This window comes from Cryptotermes secundus, unplaced genomic scaffold (genome assembly GCF_002891405.2).
Source record: "Cryptotermes secundus unplaced genomic scaffold, Csec_1.0 scaffold75, whole genome shotgun sequence".
NCBI lineage: Eukaryota > Metazoa > Arthropoda > Insecta > Blattodea > Kalotermitidae > Cryptotermes > Cryptotermes secundus.
In genome coordinates, this window is record NW_019737390.1 from 78,757 (window position 1) to 104,226 (window position 25,470).

The 25,470-nt window shown below is 38.3% G+C and overlaps 1 protein-coding gene across 3 annotated transcripts in view; it reads left to right on the plus strand.

The window, feature by feature from the left end:
* Positions 1-21,074, plus strand: part of LOC111870245 — a 41,181-nt gene extending 20,107 nt beyond the window's left edge. For 2 of the 3 annotated variants that reach the window (XM_023862362.2, XM_023862361.2), the window contains exons 3-10: positions 3,081-3,219; positions 4,474-4,594; positions 6,594-6,817; positions 8,760-8,971; positions 11,628-11,810; positions 14,417-14,611; positions 16,965-17,142; positions 19,222-21,074. In XM_023862362.2, the coding sequence (XP_023718130.1) occupies positions 3,081-3,219; positions 4,474-4,594; positions 6,594-6,817; positions 8,760-8,971; positions 11,628-11,810; positions 14,417-14,611; positions 16,965-17,142; positions 19,222-19,616 (1,647 nt within the window). In that variant the 3' untranslated portion in view covers positions 19,617-21,074. The remainder of the gene's footprint in view (positions 1-3,080; positions 3,220-4,473; positions 4,595-6,593; positions 6,818-8,759; positions 8,972-11,627; positions 11,811-14,416; positions 14,612-16,964; positions 17,143-19,221) is intronic. The other variant, XM_033753726.1, reaches the window with a different exon arrangement.
* Positions 21,075-25,470: the final 4,396 nt, after the last annotated feature.

The window sequence follows — 25,470 nt, forward strand, 5'->3', positions numbered from 1 at the left end:
CAGTGGGCCTAGGCCTACCTCCATGAACTTCTCCGTTCACTTCGGTTTTTCTAGATCTTAGGCATACAGTAGGACTCCTTAGGCGGGTGATCAGCTCGTCGCAAGGCCTCTACCTGTACACAAACACAGAAAGACGCACACACATAAACTAACATCCATACCCTGAGTGGGATTTGAACCCACGATCCCGGCTTCCTAGCGAGCGAAGACAGTGTATGCCTTAGACGCCTTAGACCGCTCGGCTACCGTGACCGGCCGTGATTGACAACTAGAATTCACAAATCGAAGTTATAAAAGTCGGTAATTTCAAAATCAGATCAAAATGAATTCTGCTCAACACCGCCAACTTCATTACACTAATTTTGGGTGCTCTTTGGGCTGCCTCGAACGTAAAGCAGAGAAACAAACCAGTCAGCACCACACCATTATAAGTAGATCAGTCTGTATATTGATCCAGACTTCGGAACGATTCGGCATGGAGATCTTCAAAGAAAACCGTTTGCAAAACGTACTGTGGAGAAGAATAACTTAAAGATTCTACAGACAGTAATTTCTGGACCCTATGACAGGACCCGCACAAGACTGAGTGGTGGGGCTCGGCTGGATATGACCTCAATCAGAGGTACAGTTTAAATACATAATTTCGAGCGGTTTTAGACATTGGCAATGCACAGTTGCTGCATGCTTGTCCCTTTAAAGTTTTTACGTGTTCCAGGCTTGACTCTTGTTGGTCTATAAATAGGATATTGTAGACAAAAACTTAGAAAGCGAGACAGTGATATCATTTTGAAGTGATGAAAGCATTGAAAGCTGAAATAGGTGCACGGAATTTACTACTGGTACACTCCGCTATATATGGCAGCATCCCGCGTATAACAAAATGGCGGAACATAAATTAGGCTTCGAATAACATGATTGGAAGTGCCATTGGAAAATTAAAAATATAATTAAGTTGTAGAAGGGGGAGTGGATTTGGAACACCACCAACACGTGTAATAATTGCAATGCTGTATGATAAGTTTGAGGCAGAACAGTGCAAAACGTGAACAACGGACGGTCTGGAAGAACTTGCAATTCAACTGACAATGGAAATGTTGTAACATTATTGCAGGCCTTCCCATGATCACCGAAGGTGTCTACAAGGCACTGTTTTTGTGATATTTGTGCTTGTGAAACCCTTGTTCAACGCGTTTTGCGGCGTGACAACTGGAAACCGTGCACATTAAGACTGTTTCCCTGGAAGATACACAGAACGAAGTGGGCGTGTGGAGAAGTCACCACGATCTCCTAGCTTAACGTCTGTGCGCTGCTCTAAAGAACGCTGTGAATGTCACAAATTCAAGAACTCTGTTAGGATATGGAGCACAGATTTGAGAATGTCTGTGCTGCTATTCCACCAGAACCAATACAAATATGTCTCTCTCTTCAACGCTGTTGTCAACAGTAGGAGTACCCTGGTTCTGGTGGTGATTATTTGAACATTTGTGACTTTAATGTAACCACATAACAATGGGTTAAATTCTGTCCACTTTATTCGTTAAGATATATGTTAACAAATTGTGCATATGTTTTAGGGGCAAAGTTAAAGAGTAAAGGCGTAAGGAGGAAGTGTGTTGGGAAACCGGTTCCTGCTCCTGTCTCTATCCATGACCTTTGATCATCTGTCTCCTCCTGTAGGTATTGTAACGGATTTATATGAAGCCCTACGTACCTAATCCTACTTGTTGCCAAAAAATTTAGACCTATAGAAATTCTCTGCATGTTGGACATGTGTTCAGAGTATAGAAGAAGTTACACCAAAATTATACAATATATGCAGGCTAAACATGCTGCCATATGTGTGAAGCATTCGAGAAGGTATCCTCTCTGTTACCAAGAGTTCTCCGTTGTAATGAGAAGGAAGGCCTCATAGAAAATTAGATCTAAGACAAAGCACTTCGTGACATATTAAACAAGTGCCCATATATTAAACATGAATTATAGACTATTAATGCTCAAGCTGAACAGAGATAGCTCACTCAGTATAGAGACTGGCTACAGGCTGGACGGCCGGGGTTCGGTTCCTGGCAGGACAAGGATTTTTCTTTTTCTATTCCACAGCGTTCAGACAGGGTATGGGTCCCACCCAGCCTCCAATTCAGTGGATAAAAGCAAGTTTTTCCTTGGGGATAAAGTGGTCAGGGCATGAAATTCCATCTAATGCTGAAGTCATGAATGTTGCAGGTATATTTCCTTTCCAGCACATGTCTTCATGATGTGGTGTTTAATTGATTAAGCACAAAGTTAACTGTACCTTTATGATCAAGTTGAGGTAGACATTTTGCATTTGACGTCCTTACAGATGAGGCTAAGAAGACTGCTATCTTCTGGGTTGTAATACTATGTAGTTTTGAAAGAACTAGACGTTTTAGAGAAATATGTATCTTTTCCAGAAACCAGCAGATACAGATGACTCAACTTTTTGACTTAGCATCCCTTTCGACCCTAATTATAGAGGTGTCATTGTCTTCCGAAGAGCCGGGCTCTTTCTGAACTGCATGGTGTTAAAACCAGAATAGCATACCCTGAGGTGGACATTATTATGGAGATGCAGTCTACCTCACTGCACCAAATGTAATCGCAGCTACAAGTAATGGAAGGATAAGCAAAAGACGAATAAAATGTGACATTACTATTGCATTTATTACAAAAATTAGGCATATCATTTTAGTGATTTCTGCATTTTTTCACGGGATGAGCAAATAAGTTGAGACACAGTCTAGACCACTGATTCTCAAGCCAGCCATAGAAGATATCAACTAGAGTTATGAAAGAGGCCTCACCGCTTTTCAAGTTCCGGTTCCTGCATGAGATATCCTTTGTTTCCTTTTTTGGAACAGTCTGAATAAATTCTGCTAGTACTTTTATTTCCAAATATCCAATAAAGAATGTATCATACTTTGAGGGGCAGTCACAAAAAAAAACAACACTTAAAACTGGGCTCATAGAAGACAGGTTAACCACTTCCTCGGCTTTGTAGCAAAATAAGCTGAACGTTTTTATCTACAATGTGACAGCACTGAGATATTTGTTTGTTGCAGCTGTTCTGCAGTAGGCAGGTGCCAGAGGAGATCCGTCAGTTCGATGTGGTGTTAGAGGAGCCTGATCATGTTTACTTCTGTGGGGAAGAGATTAGTGGTCATGTTAAGGTCGACTTGGCTGGCTGTCTTACTGTGCAAGGTTTGTGGGAATGAGGAAATAACAATAATGGAAATTATATTAAAATAAACATACACAAAATTTCCACAAGCCCATTAATAACCATCATATCAAACAAGTAGCCACTGCCACAAGGATACAATTTCTTATTCACAGTTTTAAGATACATATGCATTGTGTATTGCCATCTCTGCATACCGTGCAGTGGACATATACAGAGCACAGAAATAAGGCTCCATGCATTCTGTTGGTAGCAGCTGGAAGTAAATGATCAGGTATGGACTCTTTGTCTGCAGCCCGGAAAGAGGGTTTCATTACCCACTATATATTATGCACAGTAGGTTCCAGTGGTGATCTGGTGGTGTTAATGAAGATGACAATCCCAACGACTTCCCATCGAGATCACACTCCTGACATTAATCATTTTATTGCAGAGGTCTATATTTATTGGTATGAAAGCTTTTTAATATGCTCTGAATTGACAACATCATTGTTAATTCAGCATCACTGCCTATTTACAGTTACCAACATTTCGAACAAAATTTACAGACAAATCAACTTTTAAAAGCTACACAGTTAACTAACAAAATTGAAATTTGCAGTAACGTTTCCTCCATTTCAAATGTATTATTTAGACCATCTGTTCTTGTCTGTATTTCAGCATTCTGTTTCACATCTTTAATTAAAAGTCTATGTATTAAGTCTGTCAATAATGCAACAATCATTAAAATATTCACCATTTAACATTAATACAACATGTTTCAGCCACAGATGGCTATCCTCAGATGTTTCAGTGTGTCCAAACTGTTACACTGCTATGATGCATGCTAATTGTGCATTGCAGTCACTTAAAATAACACAAATGATTGCTTAAAATTCATTAATATTTTTCTATTAAAATCTTTCATAAAATCCTAATCCACCTCTTAAGGGGTGTTGTCCACTTTCTTACAGCTATGTGACGTGTGTTCCAGACAGTTTGTTTCAGCTACTATGTCTGCAATCTGCAATATGCCCCTTGTTTTTGTGTTGTTCCCTCAAGCAACATGTGGTGCTGTCTTCACTAGTGAAGATATTATGAATTAGATAGTAGTATTTCCCATGCTTGAAATATATTAAGTATACACTCAGTATTTAACAATGAGAGCTTATTTAGGAAGAGTGAACATATATGAAGGTGTAAGGTTTATGTTGATGGAAGAGAGCCCGTTTTTACCAACACATGTAGAAAATTTGATTAGAATGAATGATTGCAATCCCTCTCTTTTACCACAGGTATCATAGTACGATTTGTGGGTGAGGCATATGTTAGCGTTCCAGAGCAGAAAGAGACCTCACCATGGAATATGCGGCATATCTCAGACCTGCGTCGAAACCTGTGCAACAAGAACAAGATGTGAGTTCCCAGTAAACACTCCAACTTCCTACAGTTTACTTTCAGTAGTCATCTGTCACATCTTAGTTACTGAATGATGCTGCCAGCTGATCAGCACTTCATCTCCTAGGAACCAGTATTAAGATACAGCATAACATTTTTACACCAACATTTTAAGGAATAAATATGAGTCAATGATACATGACATAACATGATACAGCACTAATCTGGCAAGATTGCACTAATATCAAAGAAATTCAACAGAACGTGAATTTTAAATATTTACAAGCATAAATTTTATTAAACGACTTAGGCGTTTTAAACCTTTCATGTACATATACAGTGGAACCTCAGTAATTGGAAACCATATTAATCAGGACTCTTCATAATGCGGACTGACATTGTTGCACTTTGTAACTTCAGTGTTACAAATTTAATCTTATTTACTATCTTTCAGTAAAGATAAATTCTTGTGAAACATGGTATTATGTGTTAATGGACTTATATCTCTAGATGGCGAAAGGTAACTTGGCTACCTTTTGTCCTGTGCCCAGCATGGAGTCAACTGCCCATGAGTTCTACTCATTCATATATAAAATATACCTATAAATCTTCTGAATAAACAACTTAACTAAAAGTTTTAACCTTTCTTTCTGAAAATTTAGTAAGCTGAAATATGTCAGGGATTTAGTAGTAGTTCATAAGTCTAAATAAAATAAATTGTAGAATATACAACATGTGTGCATACTGTATGGTTACCTGCAACATATTAAAGGTGACACTTAAAGAATGCTGTGTTCTGGGATGTGACACCATGTAGTGTGGTAGATATTGTTCAAGAGAAACATTTTTTTTTTTTTAATTTCTTGGAATGGGTTAAGACTGAGTCCACTTGGTATGTAGGCCACTAATTGGCCTATTGTACCAGCCCCAGATGACAGATGATGAATCTGGAGCAGTCAGTGGAATGAGAATTGACAGGGGAGACTGAAATACTCAGAGCAAACCTGCCCCAGTGCCACTTGTCCATCACAAATCCCACATTACCTGACCTGGCCTGGAACCTGGGCTGCCTTGGTGGGAAGCCAGTGACTAACTCTCTGAGCTATGACATAGCCTTAAGGGATCTCTTTCCTCCATCTTCAGTGGTATGAACCTTTCTCATTAGTTTACCCTTAGCCCCTGTCCTTTTCCTCTCTTCCTTATACTGTATAACATAATATTGTTTACTCTTATACCCTGAAGGTGACTGAAGCAGCTTCCTCTAAGATGCTGGAAAGTATCTTTTAGACTGCACGGCATTACACCCCAGCAGGCAGCAATCTATATGGTCACTTCTTTGAGAACCTCAGATCTCACAATATATTACTTAGATTTTTTTTTTTTCCTTGGCACTACAGCCCCAGTGGGCCTAGGCCTGCCTCCATGAACTTCTCCGTTCACTTCGGTTTTTCTAGATCTTACACATTCGGTAGGACTCCTTGGGCGGGTGATCAGCTCATCGCAAGGCCTCTAGCTGTACACAAACACAGAAAAACGCACACACACAAACTAAACATCCATGCCCTGAGTGGGATTCGAATCCACGATCCCGGTTTCCAAGCGAGTGAAGACAGTACATGCCTTAGACCGCTCAGCTACCGTGACCGGCGTTACTTAGATATTACAAAAATAAATTTAAGTTCTTCGGTAAATTATTTCTTAAAACAAATTAAAATGAATGGAATTTACTCACCATAACTGATAAATATTTAAGAACAGCTGTTATTCAGATATATCAAACCACACCAAAATCAGAACTCACACTATAATTTACAGGTGGACATAAATTTGTAAGCGCAGATAGAAGTAGAGATTATGTAATGTGTATGTTTTCTGTAATTGAAACATATCAAATCTGTAGTAATCATATTAACAGCTTTGTTATGAGCTGGCCTGGGCTGTGAAGATATCTGCAAGAGAGTGGCTCTAACTGCAGAACTTACAGTAAATAGATGTTCTGTCATTTTGTTTCCTGCAGAAGCCCTTCACTGTCAGATTTGTCTGGTGCAACATCATCATGTTGTGGAACACAGGCTGAGACTCCAGATTCTCCTGTCAAAGAGGGCTGGACGAAGGGTCCCCGCAGTCAGGTTCAGCCATTGCAGCGAAGAAGAACAAAAGAGCAAAGCAGAGATGCAACATTTCGTTCCCATGAGAAGTACTTTGACCACAAGATGTATGTGTTTGGGCATAAGTACAGTAGTAAGTAGTCTCCTGTGGCATATTTCAGTATACACAGTGGACATCAGAAGCACAAAGTGTGTTATCAGACAGGTAGTTGTGCCATAGAGAAGACAGTTGGCTGCTGGCTTCTTAGTGCGAATCCTCACTTTCATTTCCTTGTGACTTCATATGACAACTGTGGTGGACAAAGTGAAACTGGAGCAGGTTTTCCTTTAATTTTCTTCGCTTGTCTCCCATGAATAACTACTCTGCTAAAGCTTCATGCTCATTTATTCGTTCCTCAATATGTGCTGTAGCCCTGACTAGACAGAACATTATCACATTCTCAGTTTTTAAAAATGGGGCTTCAGTTCTGACCTGATGCTTTGCTGGTTTCAGAGTAAGGAAATTAGTTTTAGTTTGTCATAATGGTAGTAACAGTAGTTGGAGTGAAGTTACACCACTGCTTAAGCAGAATCCTACAAAGGCTACAGGGACAATAGAGCTTGATATCAGCACTAGATATAAATTTTGTTAGGTTTACGTTTCTGCTGAATCACCCCAGGAAAAGAGACCATGTTACTCATAGGATCAGAGTCTGAATAAACATTAACCTTTCTTGGATGAGGCAGGAAAGAGGAAGTTAATGATTCAGACTCTGTATATTATCTGTAAGTGACTTAACATGGCTTAAATAGTCAAATATGAAAAGCAAAGGCAAAGAAATTATAAATATTTATTTAGATTCAGTTAATATTTTGATATACTTCACAAAATGTGACTGTGGATTTAGGCATGACCTTTTTGTACAGTTTGCTGGACTGTTAATCTCAGATTAAATAGCTTTTTAAAGCTATAATATGCTGTACATTAAAACAACCTCTCCCAAATTCTGATTATAGCATGTCTTGGACATCAAACCACATTACTGAACCCATAGCCTTTTTCCTGATAATGAAATATTAAGGTGAAGCATTGAGACATGACATGCCATTTACATCTCCAAGATTACCAATGCTGACAGCCAAAACCCCGTGAATCTTCTACCTTCTTCACAGTTTATCTTGGTGACTTTTAACACAATCAGGACCGGAGGGGCCAATTGGCCCTCTACGTTTCTATAGCGTTGCGGACCGGGCGGGCCAATTGGCCCTTTTCTGGCTTGTTATGTTGCAACCGACTATATCTCGCTGTGTGGCCACATTGCATCATAACTACTGCATAGTTGACCTCAGGAATGTTTGCTAGCTTAGCTAGTAACATGATCACCCTCATTTCCTGTCACACCCTAAAGAAAAAAGCCTTTGTTCGAGTCCAAGCTTCCATGTATGAACCAGGAAGTTAGCAGTGCAACATGGATCAGAGACGAAAGCAGTTGCAGGAGAAGCGTTCTCTTGGAGAACAAGAAATATTAGATTTCTTCTCCGATGAGCTATCAGATTTGCCAACTGCTTCGTCTTCTGATAGGGAGGCCAGCCTCAGTGAAATTGACAGTGACAGGGGCCACAGGGCCCCCAAAAATATTGTGTCCAGTGAAAGTGAGAGCTCCGATGTCACAAAGGGGAATGTTTCCAGAGATATCACATGCACAAGCACTTCTAGGAGCTCTGATAAGTATTCTCTAAAAATTTTAGTTCATAAAATTAATTAGGAAATTTTATATTAATTTTTAAAGTGAACAGTGCACAAGTTAGGGTGCTAGGCTTAAAAACCCGGTCTCCATGGTGATTTAAATATTTAAACAACTGGTCCGCAATGTGTTAAATTTATTTTATGATTTAATAATACAATATGCCTTGATTCATTCAATATATTGGTGTGAACTGTACATAATTCTTTCTAATGGCAGAAATCTAACCGTTCAAAATTGAATGCAAAAAGGTCTCTCTTTGGTCTGAACAGCTGTCTTGATTAATTTTAACTTCATTATTATATGTTCCATTTCCCAATTTTGATACCCTTCAACATTTTGGCTCTGCAGGCAAACGTGAGAGGCTATGGGCAGGAGAACATAGCTTTCCATTCCACTACACTCTTCCAGCCAAACTTCCAGCCTCATTCCATGGCCGTTTGGGCTACATACGCTATTTCTGTGAGGCTATACTAGAACGTAGTGCATTGCCAAATGTTCAGTGCCAAACAGTGTTCAGTGTGAGCAACATTGCTGATGTGAACATAGACCCAAAGGCAGATGTAAGTTATTGAATTCCTGTAATGGATATAGTGTGCTATCATAGAAAGTATAGTGACTTCTTAGGCTTCTAAAGAAGGAACTCTTAGGAACCACATTGCTGAGACATGTCTTCTTTCTATCCACTGATTGAAGTATGGACCTGAATACTATAGACATCATTTACCTATCAATTTCCTTGAAATGCAGTATGTGCAGTATACTGTTACAGGCACCTGCAAGTCCCAGCTTTTGTTTCCCTGTCATCAACCTTACAAATACCATGACCCTGAGAAATGTGGATGTGATCAAATGTAAACAACTTAAAGAAAATATTTATTTTGAAAGTAAAATGTACAAGTAACAACATAATGATCACCAGGAATGATTTTCTTTCAAGAAAACACTCTTTATTCTTGATAATTTATTTATCTATTTAACGGTGCTTATCCAGTTGCATGAATTATATAGCATTCCATGACAGGGTAACTGAATTATGAAGGCTGTGAGAAGAAATTGTCCGGCTTAGTGAAGGCATTGTTCCCCAGTTGCCAGTCACAGTAGCTGCATGGTCTAAGGCATGAACTGTCTTCACTTGAATGGATGTTGGGATTGTGGGTTTGAATCCCACTTAAGGCATGGATGTTTAGTATGTGTATGCATTTGTTCTCTGTTTGTGTTGTCCATTGTTTAGGTAGTTTAGGTAGTGGCCTTGCAATGGGATGACCACTCAGCCAGGGAGTCCTACCACCTATGAAAAATAATTACAGAACTGAATAAGAGGCCTGTGCCCTGAATGGGCAAGAAGGGAAATTGAAAAAAAAATTGTTCCACAATTTATCAAGATGAACTTTGGATAATCAAGGAAAACTTGTCGGCTTAGCTGACCATCAGGCCAAGAATCAAACATAAGACCTACTGAATGTGAAATAGGAGTGTTAACACCTGGACTGCAATATTTGGCAACAACAATTGTTAATCATCATAAATTAATAAGAAATTTGTATGGTGATGTGTTGTAAGCACATTTGTTAGTAGTGCAAGTATTATGTTATTGAAATCCACACAAGATTATCCTCAAAATGCAAATGTCAGTATTCAGTAACTTTAGTATTTGTTACTGGATTTCAAAGTCAGTCATCTGTGGTGGTAAGAAGACACTGTGTAATATGGGTGCCAGTAATGTGTGTGTGTGTGTGCGTGCGTATGTATGCATATCAAGCCAGGCATATTATATTTAAGCATCCTGTTGCACTATACACTTCTATATGTAATAATACAAATGCCATCGTGAATTCAACAATTTATTTGGTTGTAGTTCTTTGTCTTTTCTTCCTCTACACTACATGCTTTGGTGGCAACCAGCCATCATCAGGTGTATTTTTAACTATGTAGCTGTCATACTGCACACAATCCAAAATCTAAAACACCAGTCTGTCAGTTTTGTATAAAATCTCGCCGACATACGCCCATCAATTTGGTTTTAGAATTCTAATTTTAAATTTAAAATTTTATAACTTTTAATATTCAAAATTTAAAGTTTTAAATCACATGGATAGCCGCTCTGTGTCCACATGTGCTGCAGCGGCTATTTCTTATTTTTAGCACTGTTCATGTATTATTCTGTGCAGGCTCCCTGTTTGTGTGTCACTGCTCATCTTTAATACGCATATTAAGCATATTAAAGATGGTCAGGTGAACATTACTAGAGCATGGAAGAGTGTGTGACTGAAATTATGTTAACAGTACAGAGGTTCACAGATATAGCTCTCCAGTGGAGTACAAATTAATCAGTTAATATATCAAATGAACTTCTACAAGAATACAAACCAATGACAATGGAACCTGAATGCTCATATGATTATATGAAGTCAAATTAACCAAGGAAGATCTGAAGTCTAAAATATGTGTAAAGCAAGATTTCCAGTAAGAGACAGCATATTTAACTAATGCAAATGTCAAAGAAGCACTATGCATTTAAAACACTTTCTGATGGTATGACTCTAATGTGCCAGGATATAGGAAGTCAGTGGTGTAAAAATTGAAAGGACCAAAACCAATAAATCACTTTTAAAGTAGGTGAATCAACCATAATTACTGAATTTGTAGAAAATGTGAGTTACAGTGAGTAGAAACTGACTCAGGTGTGACATCTCATATGAAAATGAGGAGAGACTGGCTGCTGAATTTATTGTGTCAACAAAAAAGAAGTGGCAGTTGAAAATAATGGGAAGCTACGTAGTGACAGCAAAGCTAAAGTCTTACTGAAGCAAATGTAGAAGGTGAAACCAGTGCCAGGTATTTCATGTATAATTCTAGTATTTACAGCATAAACAGATTTTTAAATCAGATTTGCAAACTAGCAGAATTAGTTACGATCATCCTTCTTATGATCACGAAAAGTGAATTTAAGGGAACACTCTGTATTGAAATTTTGTACCTTTTTAGTTATTTCAGATCGCCTTTTTCAAATTTCTTCTGTAATACTGTATAAGGTATACTACGTGGTACTTAGTGCTCAAATCTGTAAGTCAATGAGCTCATACTTTTATTACCACAAGAAGGTAACCTGATGTCCAACTCATGAAATGAACTCGAACAGAACGTTCCTTTTGTGGTTTCAGGATATTTCTAGATATATGTTTCATTTCAACATTTATATATAATCCTGTCTGGCAGACTGGTGTGAGCGAACAGAGAAGTACCAATTCCTGCCTCTTCTGCTGTCAGAAGGGCACTATAATTGTTTCTGCAAGTATCAAGAGGAGGGCTTATGTCCCAGGAGAAGATATCCTTATTTCTGCAGATGTTCTGAATATGAGTAACACACCAGTATACAGAAGCTGTGTAAAACTCATTCAAGTAAGTATCTTTACTTCCTTTAAATACATCAGGAACCTGCCATCTTTTCATTGACCATGTCTGTAAACAAGAGTTTAACATAGACAGCATTCAGGATGTACATACAATTAAAATTATAGTTAATTTATCAGTTTCTCTGCTAGTCTAAGCAGTTATATATGTCAGAATACAACTGCCTGTGTAACAATTTCATGATACAGCTATGTTATTCATCTATGCAGCACAGAACACAAAATGTTACTATAGTAATGAAAGGTAACCCTATTCATTACCTGAAACAGACCTGAACAAATTTACAACCAATGGATTGTGCATCTAAGCAGACATAGTGTCTGAAGACTTTTGTCTAACCAAGGAGCTATTTCTGAAAGTGACTAGTGAAGCTGCAGTTCCAGATGGCATTCATACTAAAGGAACCAAGCAGTTATTTAATCTTGAAGAAACAAGCCTCTTCTGGAAGTGTATGCCAAGTTGCACTTTCATTTCCATTGAAGGCAAGACAACATCTTGGTTTTACCCTTTCACTGTAGACTCATATCTGATGTATTGTGACTTGTTCCTCTGTTGTATGTAAGAGCATGGCCACTCTTACATGCCACATGAACTGGTAGCCGCTGAAATGTGTTTGCAGAGATTTTGCCTCGCAACTGCCATCTCTGCAGATTAAAGTATTCTGGCTTTCAGCGGACATGCTACAATATTCTCACAAGGACTGAATAACTGACCTGAGATTCATTGTTAATGTCACGGAATATCTGGATACCACACCACATGAACCTTCAGGGGAAGGACAATGTTATACAGGACTTCTGTATAACTGTACAGCACACTAAGTAAATTTTTTTCTTTAAAGATAGGTACAAAAAATAAATTTACATATTTTCTGCTCTATATAAAACACGATATCTTATGTAGCTGTTAAAGTATAATGGCATCCTTAACAAGCTGCATGAAAAAAATTGTCATTGATTTCAGGAAAGTATAAATTTGAATTCAACAATTGACATACTCTTTGTCCTGTCAGGTCCTACTGGCCTGAAGAGTGATAGAGAACTGAACTTCACGAAGTCCGGCAACATCGTAGATTTGATAAAAAAGAGTTCTGCAATTTTAAGAAATTTTGAAGAACAATTTTATCAATATTTGGCTCGATATACATATTTGAATAAACATTTAATTGAAAGCATAATATATATGGATGACAGTACTGTTTCACACTGCAGCTTCCTCTTGCACATTGAATATTGGTAAATTTGTCTAAAGTTATGTAAGCTTTGAAGTTTACAGTTGCAAGTGGCACTGGTTTCATGCACTAATTTTGGTATATACTTGTACAAGCAAAAATTATGTATGAACATAGGTAGGTTTAACTTTTTTTTATATTCTGATACAATGATGAAGCCTTAATTAAACTACTGAATCTGAAAACAGCTTCATTTTAATTCGATAATTTTAATTAACTTTTTATATTAAAACTTCTAAGTATGTGTTATGAACTTTGTAATAGTAGCTCCTGAACATGTTCATCTTATGCCTTTTGAAGATTGTCAGCTGATCGAAACATGTAGAGGCAATAAATATCTACAAAGGGAATCACACTGGGTGGTGGTAATAATTGTTCTGTAATTTGAAGACAGCTCTTTTTTATCCTTAATTTTATATATTCTGATGCAGAGCAAAGTGACTGTTATTCAAAATGTTATCTTTTGCATAAAATATTTGAGCATATCTGATCTTTAATTTAAATTAGTAAGCTTTTAAGTCTGAGGCTGCAAAGTGGGAAGGCAAAAATGGTGTGTTGGTAAGAGCTGTTTTCTAAGTGAGATTTTGGATCACATCTCATACATATGCAGCCAGCTTGAGCATATATGAAGAGTAATCTAGCAAATAACATCATTCAGCCTCTTATTATTATTTATTATTATTATTGGAGGGGGTGGGTTTCCCCATGCACCACGACTAATTGTTAATCTATTGTGTGTCCCCCTATAATTTCTACTAGTCGCCATGGTCCTCCAGTACTGATGCTCGCTATCAGCCCCGTTCTGCCAATGAGGTCGGCCCTCTCTGGCAGTGGTCCCCGATACTTCCCCATCTACCGTAGGAATTGGAAACTACTTGGGCAGGAAACTTTGCCTAATTTTGCTCAGAGGTCTCCTAGAGACATGAGGATCTTTTACGTGCCGTAAATCTAGAACACGGGACACATGGCTCCCTCCCGGAGGACTTGTTCCCAGAATTTTTCTGCCCTAAAAAATTCCATGACCTCCGCCAGGTTTGAACCTGCGTACCTTGAGTCATGAGGTTCATGAGGTGGGAACGTTACCCCTAGACTATGGAGGCCGCTATTCAGCCTCTTAGTTCTATGTCACTCCAAAAAGAACTATTTCTCAGAAACAAAATTATTCCAATTTTGGACTTGATTGCGAATATCCTGTCCATAAATCTTATGTAATTATCTGCAAAATGTGGAAACCTCCTTGTGTCTTCTACAGTATTACTCAGTTCTGCAGTGCTAAATTTCCCAAAAGGCTATGATATATGATACAGTAAATTTAATACAGGATCTTGAAGGCCTGCTAATAATATATAACACATTATTTCAGGTTGTAACATATTTCTCAAACAAAGGCTTCCGAAGTCACAGGGACGAAGTTGTGATCAGTCAGGTATATCGAGGGAGAGTAGCATGTGGTGAGTCTGACACATGGGACAGAGTTCCAGTCACAGTGCCACCATTGCCACCAACATCTAAGCTTGAAAACTTCTGCAAGTTGATGGAAATAGAATATCGCCTTGATGTGAGCATCCTTGCTTTGAATAATGCAAATAATTGGAACCTGGTCTCGCTTTGTTTTACAAGATTTTGTTAAGAACTCTTTTCATTCATTTTGTTATCCATTTGCTATCTTCTTCTAAATATATCTCAAATATTTTATCTACATTGGGGCACGTGGTAACATAGTTGGTTGAGGCACTATGCTACAAGTCGGAAGGCCATGGGTTCAAGTCCCGATGAGGTGTATTTTTTCAATTTACCTAATTCTTCCAGTTGCACTATGGCCCTGGGGTAAGCCTCTAACAGAAATCAGTACCAAGAATCTTCCCTGGGAATAAAGAGGCTGACAACCTTACCGCCATCTGTGAGCTGATTGTCTAGACAAAATGTGGGAGCTTCAATGTCTCACAACCCTATGGGCCTTCATGGCCTGTTACAGGGACAGCTTTACCTTTCTCATTTGTTTTTTATTTGATCTACATAGTCTAAGTCACAATTTTGTCACATTCCATATTTTACGCATGTGGAAATAATTTTCCTAATCAAAGTTTTAAATTTTTCTCATAAATTATTGTACCAGAACACATAGGTTTTCAGAGATATAATATAAATTTGTTCATCACATAACAAAATTCACCTTCATAAATTCATGGAAGTCTTGATGATATTATGAAGATCTTGTAATAAAAAAGGAAGACACAAAATAAGTTGAATCAATGTTTTAAATACAAAAATATAAGACAAGTAAATTAATTGGTACCCATATTGACACATATGAGTCAGTAGATGATGTCAATACAACTCACAAGGAACTAAAAATGACCGCTAGAAGAACTGTACACAGTGACATACCATAACCACAATAAATGTCAAGCTCTCCTATAGATAAGTCATGTCAAGGGAACCAAATGGCTATGTGACTCATATCCAGTATATAACTTTTATACGTTTATCATAACAAAACTGAAATGTTATAAATTTATAATGTAATTTCTGCATTCCATTTACTTTCTTTAATTCATACATAAACTATAAAATTAAAAAATTATTCATTTTAACAGAAAATTAGGTCCATATATAAAATAAAATCAACACCATGTTACAACAAATTCACTCATATATAGATATATACAAACAAATAAACAGCTACAATATACTTCTGTAACTAAATTTAAATGTGTAGTATTTGAGATAAGCAGTGCAAAATGCAATAGCATACAGCATGTTAACAAACATACATGCAGATACTATAAGGTTCTGATGATGGTGTATAACACACAGAGATACTGGGTTTTCGGACTTTGTCCATCGTCCGGATTCTAAATAATTAGGGAAAAACACAACGTTTCGGAAACTGGATCTGTTTCCATCCTCAGGTGAGGGAAGACACCTACTCTGTTGGGGCCCTTAGAAAGAGCTAGCCTCAGTCACTGGGCATACATGCGATATGGAAAGAGTCACACTGACATTCAATGATGTGCCTGAAATATTTTAACCTCAAAAAAGAAAGTTTGTTACTATAAAACTTAAATATTTGTAACATATTTCATTTCAATTACATTTTTCGTTTCAATATTAATGAAGGAAATTTTAGATTAATATCTTTAAAATATGCATTTAATAATGCTGTTAATTTTTGGGTAAAATATTTTATTTTCGTGTTCTGTGTATAAAAATGGTCTAATGTGTTTGATGTTATTGCTGAAGCATGTCATTGTGTAATTATTTTTTGAATGGAAAGATTAATGAAGTGAAATTTTTGCTACTTTCTTACTTATTTCACTGTAATGCATATGTAATAGAACATTATTCATCACCACCCGTGGCTTTGTGCCGTTTGTAACTACAAAATAAATTTTGGTTTATGATTTGAAAATTTTGAGAGGTAATAAAATCCACAAATTCAACAAACTAAAACCAGAGCCAGTTACTGGACATTATCCCAAACCAGTTAAATTCAATAACAATCTCCTATTCTTCTTGCTCTTCAAAATGATCACTTCTCAAGCCTGCCCAACAATAATTCTGCATACATTTATTTCCTTCATCCTTACTACAAGTTCATTCTGTTTTATACTCTTTTTACTTGAATATGCTCATCATACTATATTGAGATTGCAGAAAGAAGTCCCATGGATGGTGGGATGAAAGAGCTTGATACATCTAGTTGGGAGTACAGGGAGCATGTCAGAGGAGGAAGTATATCATCCCTAGGGTAAAGTTGAGGGGTTCAATTCATGGGACTTCATTCCATGGCCTCCTATCAGAGTATGTGCAAAATTCACAAAGTTCATATTATGTAATGTCCTCCATTCCCTACTCCTTGTAAGGTATAAATGGAGCTGATCTAATGTAGACAACATTATTGCCCCCAGTTTATTGTGGAAATTGCTGGAGAAACCAACCCTCTAGAAATCCAGATGCCATTGATAGTTGGAACGGTACCTCTTCACCGAGAATTCTCAAACCTGCAGCCAGTCATGACCAAGGACTACAAGAATCATGCACCACCTCTAATACTTCAAACCATGGATACAAAATATAGAAAACTGCGTGAGTTGTGTTATTAATTTTTTTATAAGAGATATTCAGAGCCATTGCACTTTCAGACTAATTAATAGGTATCAAGATCCATAAGATATGAAGATTTAATATTTAAGAATCCTTTACATGTACTGGTCAGTATTGGCCATCATGAGCAGTTAAACCCAACACTACAAAGGAAACATACATGAAAAAACTCCTTTAATATGAAGGGTACTGCTACATGTGGTAGAGTTATACACAAAATTATGCAAAAATGGAATGACACAAAACTCATTTCTATCTGACTTTGCATTTTTCTTTTATGCCATCTATGTGCAATGTCAGTTACTAGTTACTCTTTCGGTCTTTACCATCACAGACCCCATATCAGAGCCCCAGAGATATCCAGACTGTTTTTATACAGCAACATCACAAATGGTTCCTCTGATGGAAGGAGACAATGCTTCTACCCTCAGAATACTGATGACAGGAAATTGCTTGCAACCCTATTTTATTTACTGGCAGTGCACCACAGCTCCCCCTGCTGGTCCCAGCTAGACTTGCAACCGAGCTCCAGACAAGTCTTCAGTTTCCTTGAGAAGGGACTTCCTCTTCTTGGCTGCTTTTTCCGCTACAGTTAATTTCCCCTTCTTGATGGTCAAGTTGCTCACTCCACTGTGAGGAAATGTGTGTCAGAAGTTGCATACCCACAGTTAGAACCCTAGAGAGAATTTGATTGTTTCTGCAAATGAAAGACAGCCACTCCCCACAGAACCTCATATGCAGGGGAAGACCTGATGTTTCTTCATAAACAAAGGGCAGAATTCATCGTGACACGCAGGACTTAGCATGGGTAGCTCACACCTTATATTAGAGTGCCACACTATTGGTCAACCAGGCCAACCCACTCTGCTTCCAGGCAGGCCAAGCTCTTCCCTCCAGAGACCACCATTTGCAGGTGGGTTGGGTGAATTTCTCCCACATTTTTAAATTGCTAGAGTATTTGAAATAATAGGATCACTCTCTGACAGTAAGATTGGAACTTCCCCTTCAAGAGACATGTATGAAACTTTACATTCCCGTTGTGACAATATATGATTAATATAAATTCTATTGCTTAAACATCCAATATGTCCAGACATACACACACACACACACGCAAATATAGAAAATATAATTTGCTATAACACAAAGTTTGTCTTTGGTCTATATCAAAGTGCAGTCTTCTTTTGGTGAGGCATTTGTTTTACTCCCTTAGCTATAAATCACCCACAGAAGGTAAGCACAACTTTGTTTACTTTTTAAAGACATTTAAAGTTTACATAAATATTGTTGTATTGCAACACTGACTTGAAAGTTCCATTTTGCTGAGTTTATTCTTAACACATTTGCAAGTTATCAATATCAGGCAGTCTAATGTTGTAATAATTGTTATGTAAACATAATGTAGAATATCAGGTTTGCGTGTTAACAATTTTCTGTTTAATAAGTATAAACTGTGTTGTGACACAGATTCTCAATAAGAAATCACTGATAATTTTCAGTTTTTTCCCCCCCATGGTTAACCCTCAATAACTACAGCAGTTTCTATAACTTTGAAATACTTATCCCCTTATATGTTACAGTTTTAATTTAATCCTTTTCTGTTAAGAATTCATTTATTGAATGTTATGCCGTAGATTAAATGAAACTGACCAATTTTGCTCTCCCTCACTTCGGTAGCTGTTGCAATTGAAGTTGAAGCACTACTGTCATACTACTGAGTTTGTGAGAATTTGTCAGACTAACATATCTGCTACCTGGTCACCTTAGTTACTCTTTTCAAATTAGTATGAGTTCCATGGCTCTACAAATTTGCACTCATATTATTATTCAACTTACACTATTAACGTTAAAGGAATTTTGCCTTTTTACATTCTGTTAACAGGGGCCATTTTAACAGAACCCATTGTTTTCCTTTTACTAGCAAATGATTCACGTGCATCAGGAAAAGCAATTCACTTACTTACAGTTTCTACTAAATTAAGCCACATATGCTATTAAGCCTTAATTCCTCTTAGCCGAGTCAACAAAATTCAGAAAATTGATGTGTTTATCTTGTTGCAGCTGCTGTCTTCAGTGGACCGAGTGTCTGGGGACCTCAGTCAGTGGAATTGTACTACTACCGACAGGTGAATCGTTGCCAAGAAGCAGTATCAGTGCGAAACCATGTCCCCCGAGCAGTACTAGCACCGCATCAACGAGATAAAGTGTTTGTGCCACGCTACATCTGCTACCGGAAAGTAGGAGGGTTGGCACCTGACAGAGGGTTTGCACATGGTGTACCCCAGATTGTGATTACTGAACATCCTCCATGTCTACACCACCAACACCTACCACCAACGTCTAGACGTCACTCTGCCCCGGGACATATTGCAGTCCTTACTCCAGACAGGGTGCCCATAACACCCACAGGCACACCCCTAAAACAAAAATTGCCTGATATTCCAGAGACAAAATGAAGGGATGTGTGTGCTATGTGCCAGTTCAAAGTAAGGCTTCAAGAACCCATTCCACTGACAATAGGATGCTTAGACCTCTTACTGTGAACCTAGTGCCATAGGCTACACAGAAACTTCCAGATACTTATGTAACATTTAAACAACATAAGGAAGCCTGTTGTAGCCAGGACAAGAAGCAGAATGCGTAAAAAATCAAATACAGTATCTTCTTATGTGCCATCACTTTAACATATACATGAATCCCATGCAAAAGAAAATGACTTTAATGCATCAGTTATTTAAGATCATCAGAGACCAAGCAGAACCTGCTTCATTGTCAAAGTTAGTTCACTGTGGGAAAAGTCTGAGTTTAGAATCAGATTTCAACTGGTGTACAAGAAATTAATGTCAGAATTGCATTATTGCATGCATGACATTGCAGTTAGATGAATAAAATTTCCAGGTGTTAATGGGCAAGACTATGAAACTGAATCAACAACTGACAAAAGAATTTTAGTCAAACAACTGAGTAACCTCTGGAAGATATAGAAAGTGTTTGTGTACAGGGGACCACTTTTAAGAAGTTTACCAAGGGACCAAATTTCTTAAGTGGGAAATCATCTTAAAAATATAGGTTTCAAACTGTTTATAAAATTATAGAAAACTAACAAAATGAACATTATATTTTTACATTCAATAAATGGCTAAGAATGCGATAAATATATATACCACATGTTCTGGCTGACATGGTTAAAGTCAAAATTTCTGTTATGAAATGTTATTCGTCCTTGAAGGGCTTATTTACCATAATTAGTTTTACCTGTCTTTCAAACAGATTTGAAGTAAATTTTCCATTTCCCAAATGTTCCTGACAAATGACTCTGGCATGTCAGGAATGCCATTGAGGAAGTCGTAGTGTGTAGGCACATATTGCATTGCTTCATTACACATACAAGTAAGTTTACACACTGCAGCTGCCTCTTCCTCATAATCAGTTTCTGTGTTCTTGTCTGCAGTACAGAGGTCATCAATTTCCTAAATTGCACAAGGAAGCATATGGTCATCTGCCTCTACCTTCTATTCAAATGTGAATGTCTCTTCTTCCCTCAGATATCTTTCCAGATGTGTGATATTACTTCTGAGTTATATATTCTTCATTGTGAGGTTTCACAGAATCTGATCTTCCCAACTGATAACATTCCATGATGCTGCAAACATATACATATGTGGCACTGAAGAAACATGCTTCATAGCACTCTTTGGTGGTTGTGTTTCACTGCAGGAACTTGCAAACAAGGTGCCTATAATATTATGTTTCAAAGACTTTATTGTCCATTGGCCCATTCGTTGCATGACTGATGTTCTGTTGGCTGGCAGAAACTCTACTAGGATAGTGCTTAATTTAAACATATTGTAACGTGTTTTTCCACTGAAGACGACGTTCAGATTGTTAACTGGTTTATTTAACAACCTACAAGTCTTGGCTACAATAAATTACAACACTGTTACAGGTTTACAATTTACAAACCCTATGCACTAATCATTCACTCTATCCTCAGTAGTCTACACGTATTTATAACGCGGGAGTTATATAAGTGCAACTTAATTACTCACTCCCAAAACCTTCTCAGTTATCACAAACTGTCACTGATTATCACACACGCGTCCGGTTCTTCTTTCCGCAACTGCTGTTCGGCAACAGCTACATTTCATCTCACTCCTTAGGTAGTGTAGTTCTCTTATAAACCCTCAACCGGACAACTGGAAAACGCCTTGCTTCCTTGTTGCCTAGTCGCCTGTTTACCGGTGTTGCTGGGCAGCACTGTCTAGAGTAGTTTCCTGCTGTGCAGTAACCGCGGCATCCCTTGNCCCCGCCACGGCAGTGGTTGCCTGACCCAGCCGCTCCTCTGCCACGTCACCGCGGGGTAGGGGAAAGAGTGTTGATTGCCTGTTACCGTAGTAACGACAGCGCTCCGATGCTTCTACGTCACGGCTGGGAGGGAGAGGGTGTCCTCCATAGCGCAACACGTCACAATATTTTTGGCCTATACTGCGCACTGGTCTGTAAACAGCAGCATTTTATGATTCTCAGCTGCCATTCTCCTTTCCAAACATATTATTTAGTGTCAGTACGGGCAGGTTAAGTTGGTCCACAGCTTTTGTGTACACCAAAGTTGTTAATCATCCACCTTTTTAATAATATTCAGTTTCTCAGAAACTGATAGCACCTTAAATTTCATGTTTGGTTCTATAGCCATGCTATACAGATATATGTAAGAAAAATATCAGTTTATTTTCTCGCAAGTTTACAAAATTCAACACATATGTTCGCCATTTTTAACCATGTGTGCTAAGAACATGCTACTAGCTAGACAAATGGAGATGGTCAGAAAGTCACTATTAACTAAGTCCAATGTTTGCTAATCACCAAGGACTATTGAATTTAGTTAAGTGGTGTCATTTTTTTTATTTATGTCAGTATCTGCTTTGTTTCTCATTCATTTCTCTATGTATATAATACCATATCACAAGACTTATGAAATACATGAAATGTTCCATATATGTCTTTAAAAATTTTTTCTTGGGCAGAATATGTATTTATGTGGGAAATATTTTAAATGGGACAATTAAGGGGAAATCTCAAGTGAACTGCAATCCAGACTCTCCAACCAAACATATGCTGCAGAGTCACAACAGAAATTCCAAAGGAAAGGAAGTGTGTGATATAATAGTGACACAAATTAAAAGTTTCAAAGAAGCCAGTCACACCCTGCCTTCTGCTCTGTTGGAATTATGACACATAAAGAATATTATCCGGTTGAACTCTTGAGTCATGTTGTGGAAACCTATCTTGTGTTTTCAACGGATATTAGGGATTGAGTTATATAAGTTGTTTATAGAAATGACATATTCCCCAACATAAAGTCTGTCTGTGCGATTTGGAATTTAGTGAAAAATACAATATGGAAAACACCGTTCAAAAGTGCACAAATTAGTGGCTCTAAATACTGCAACTATATATGCTGACATTGTCTGACAAACTCAAAGTTTCACACCATTATCATGCTTGTAATTAAAAACTTGTAAACTTAAGCCCTGGGCATTATTAATTAGGCACCATGACATGAATATGTATGTGGGATTGCAGGTATATTAACTGTATATATACTGTATATATATAGGTGAAAGTGGTCAGCTTCACGCCCCTTCTGCTTTACCCCCAGGGAAATAACACCTGGTATCCGTTCTATACGAAGCTGGATGGGCACCAGGGCAGACGTGGATGTTATGGAGGAGACCAAATTCTGTTTCCCCTGCCGTAGCTGAACAGGCGTGAGGATAGAGGTGGAACAAGAGCCACAGCTGAAGTGACAACTGGTTAGTGGGTTTGGCGCACAAAGGGGGGGGGATAATTTATGTTCATTCTTCTTCTTCTTCCTAATGGCAGACCACTATTTAATGCCATAAAACCGGTCGAAAAAACAGATTTCCTACAGCCTCAATTGTATGGTTTTACATTACTCAAGTCAAAAATTCAAAGGTGTATCTTTATACAAGAGAGTAACTGTACATTTTTCATGACCCTAGGTTAAGAGATGCTGTTGCCCCTCACACCTCAGAAGCTCGTGCCACTATCATGTTGTTACTGGTTGCACGGCCTCCCTGAACTTCTTGTTTTCTATGGTAATGAGTTGTTAGTCATGTGTGCAGATTCCAAGCTGGAGAGAAATAGGATGGGGCGACATGGATTGGATAAATCTAGTGGGTGGTCTTTTTCAACAGACTCATCAGTTGCGCAATTAATTGTGCTTCCTGGTGCTTTGGGCAGATCCCTGTAACAATAGTGATACGGTCATGTGACGTCGTATTTCCCTAGGTTTACGGCCCTGATACTGGCAGGGGTAACAGTGGTGAATTATGTCCTTAAGGGGACGCCGGACCTAACGATTTACGTGCCTGGGCGGACAACACTTGCTGGTTGAATTTGAGTGCGCAGGAATCAGGGTGCGCAGGTAAAGCCACGTGACCTAATCTACGTGTTAATTGCGATGTTTCAAGTTATCACGGATGTGAGAATTAATTGATTTTTCGCCTATTATAATATTAATTAGGGCACGCAGTAGCGTAGTTGGTTGCGGCACTGCTACAAGCCGGAAAGTTGCGGGTTCAATTCCCGATGAGGTTACTGGATTTTTCTATTGACCTAATCCATCCAGCCGCACTATGACCCTGGGGTTGACTCAGCCTCTAACAGAAAGGAATACCGAGTCTTCCTGGGGTGTAAAGAGAGGCCGGCGCGTAAGGCTGGCAGTCTTACCGCCAACTGTGAGCCGATTGTCCAGAAATGTGAGAACCTCGACGTTTCACAAACCTATGGGCCTCCACGACCTATTACATGGATAGCTTTTCATTTTTTACTGGTTGTGCAAGGTTGGGGCGGCCTTTAATTGAATGAAATTTGTAAAGAATTTCGTGAAATTTGGTCTGTTGGTTCAAGAGTTAAAGAGGGAAACACACAGAATGGTTATGCCACAAATCCTACTTTTTCCCTGACTAACCTACATTAAGTTCTATTATAGCTTAGGCAGCTAACCGCTGGATTCTCACCGTGGAAGTCCGGGCTCAACTCCAAGTGACTTTAGGTAGCAAGTACAAGTATGTTGGACGAATTAGCACTTAGGCAGATTTATCTCCAGGTTTCTTTTGCACTTATCTATCCCCCCTCCCTTTCTTGCCTCGAGGTGCGCAATAGTCCTGACCAGGCAGCACATTATAACATCCTCAGTCTTTAAGACTGGATCTTCATCTCTGTCTTGGAATGTGGCTGGTTGCAGATTAAGGAAATTGTTCTTTTTTTCTTACCAAGAATTCTTGTCTAACGGTGCTAAAGTAAAGTAAAAGTAAAGCTATCCCTGTAACAGGCCGCGGAGGCCCATAAGGTTGTGAGATGTTGAGGTTCTCACATTTTCTAGACAATCGGCTCATAGATGGCGGCAAGGTTGTCAGCCTTACGCGCCGGCCGCCCTTTACCCCCAAGAACATTCCAAGAATATTCCTGGTACTCATTTCTGTTAGAGGCTGAGTCGACCTCAGGGCCATAGTGCGGCTGGAAGGATTAGGTAAATTGAGAAAATATCCAATGACCTCATCGGGATTTGATCGCGCGACCTTCCTGCTTGTAGCATAGTGCCTCAATCAACTACCGGTATTATCCTCGAGAAACTATAATTATAATATACCTAGTTGACAAAACTACAGCACTGTATGAGGCCTAATTTGTTGCCGATAAACAGCACTTCGACAAAACATAGTTGTTTTTAAACTTAGATAATATATAGCTAAAATTATTCAAGAATTCATAGCCATAAGGAAATGAATAGTACAAAACAAAACTGGTAAATAAATTTTATCAGATGAAAATTCCAAGTTTTACACAGTATTCGTAAATGATATATTAAATCTCTATATTTGACTTAATGATGTTATTTGACGTACTTGAGGTAAGAAGGCTCAGGTGACCGCCGTGAATGGTTCATATTTCGTAGTAGTACGAAGTAAAACCAAATGTGACGCTAGGCACCAGCCCTTATGTTATAGTCCACATTATCAGCAATAGATGACACTATAACACCAAGCTGACACAGATGTCTCTCTAATCAGACACGACTGTGTAAATAACTCAAGAGAAAAAGTGATTGCAAAAGAGTGAATAATAATTTGGAAGGAAGCTTTCGGGGCCCAATTTAAGGTGCTGTTCCGGTGATTGGCTGGAGGGATTAAAGTAAGTACGAGAAAGCTCAATCAGGAGCGGTCAGGAGTGTCTGTGTTCCTGACGTGAACAGAACCAGGCACCTCTAACATAGCAATGATACAC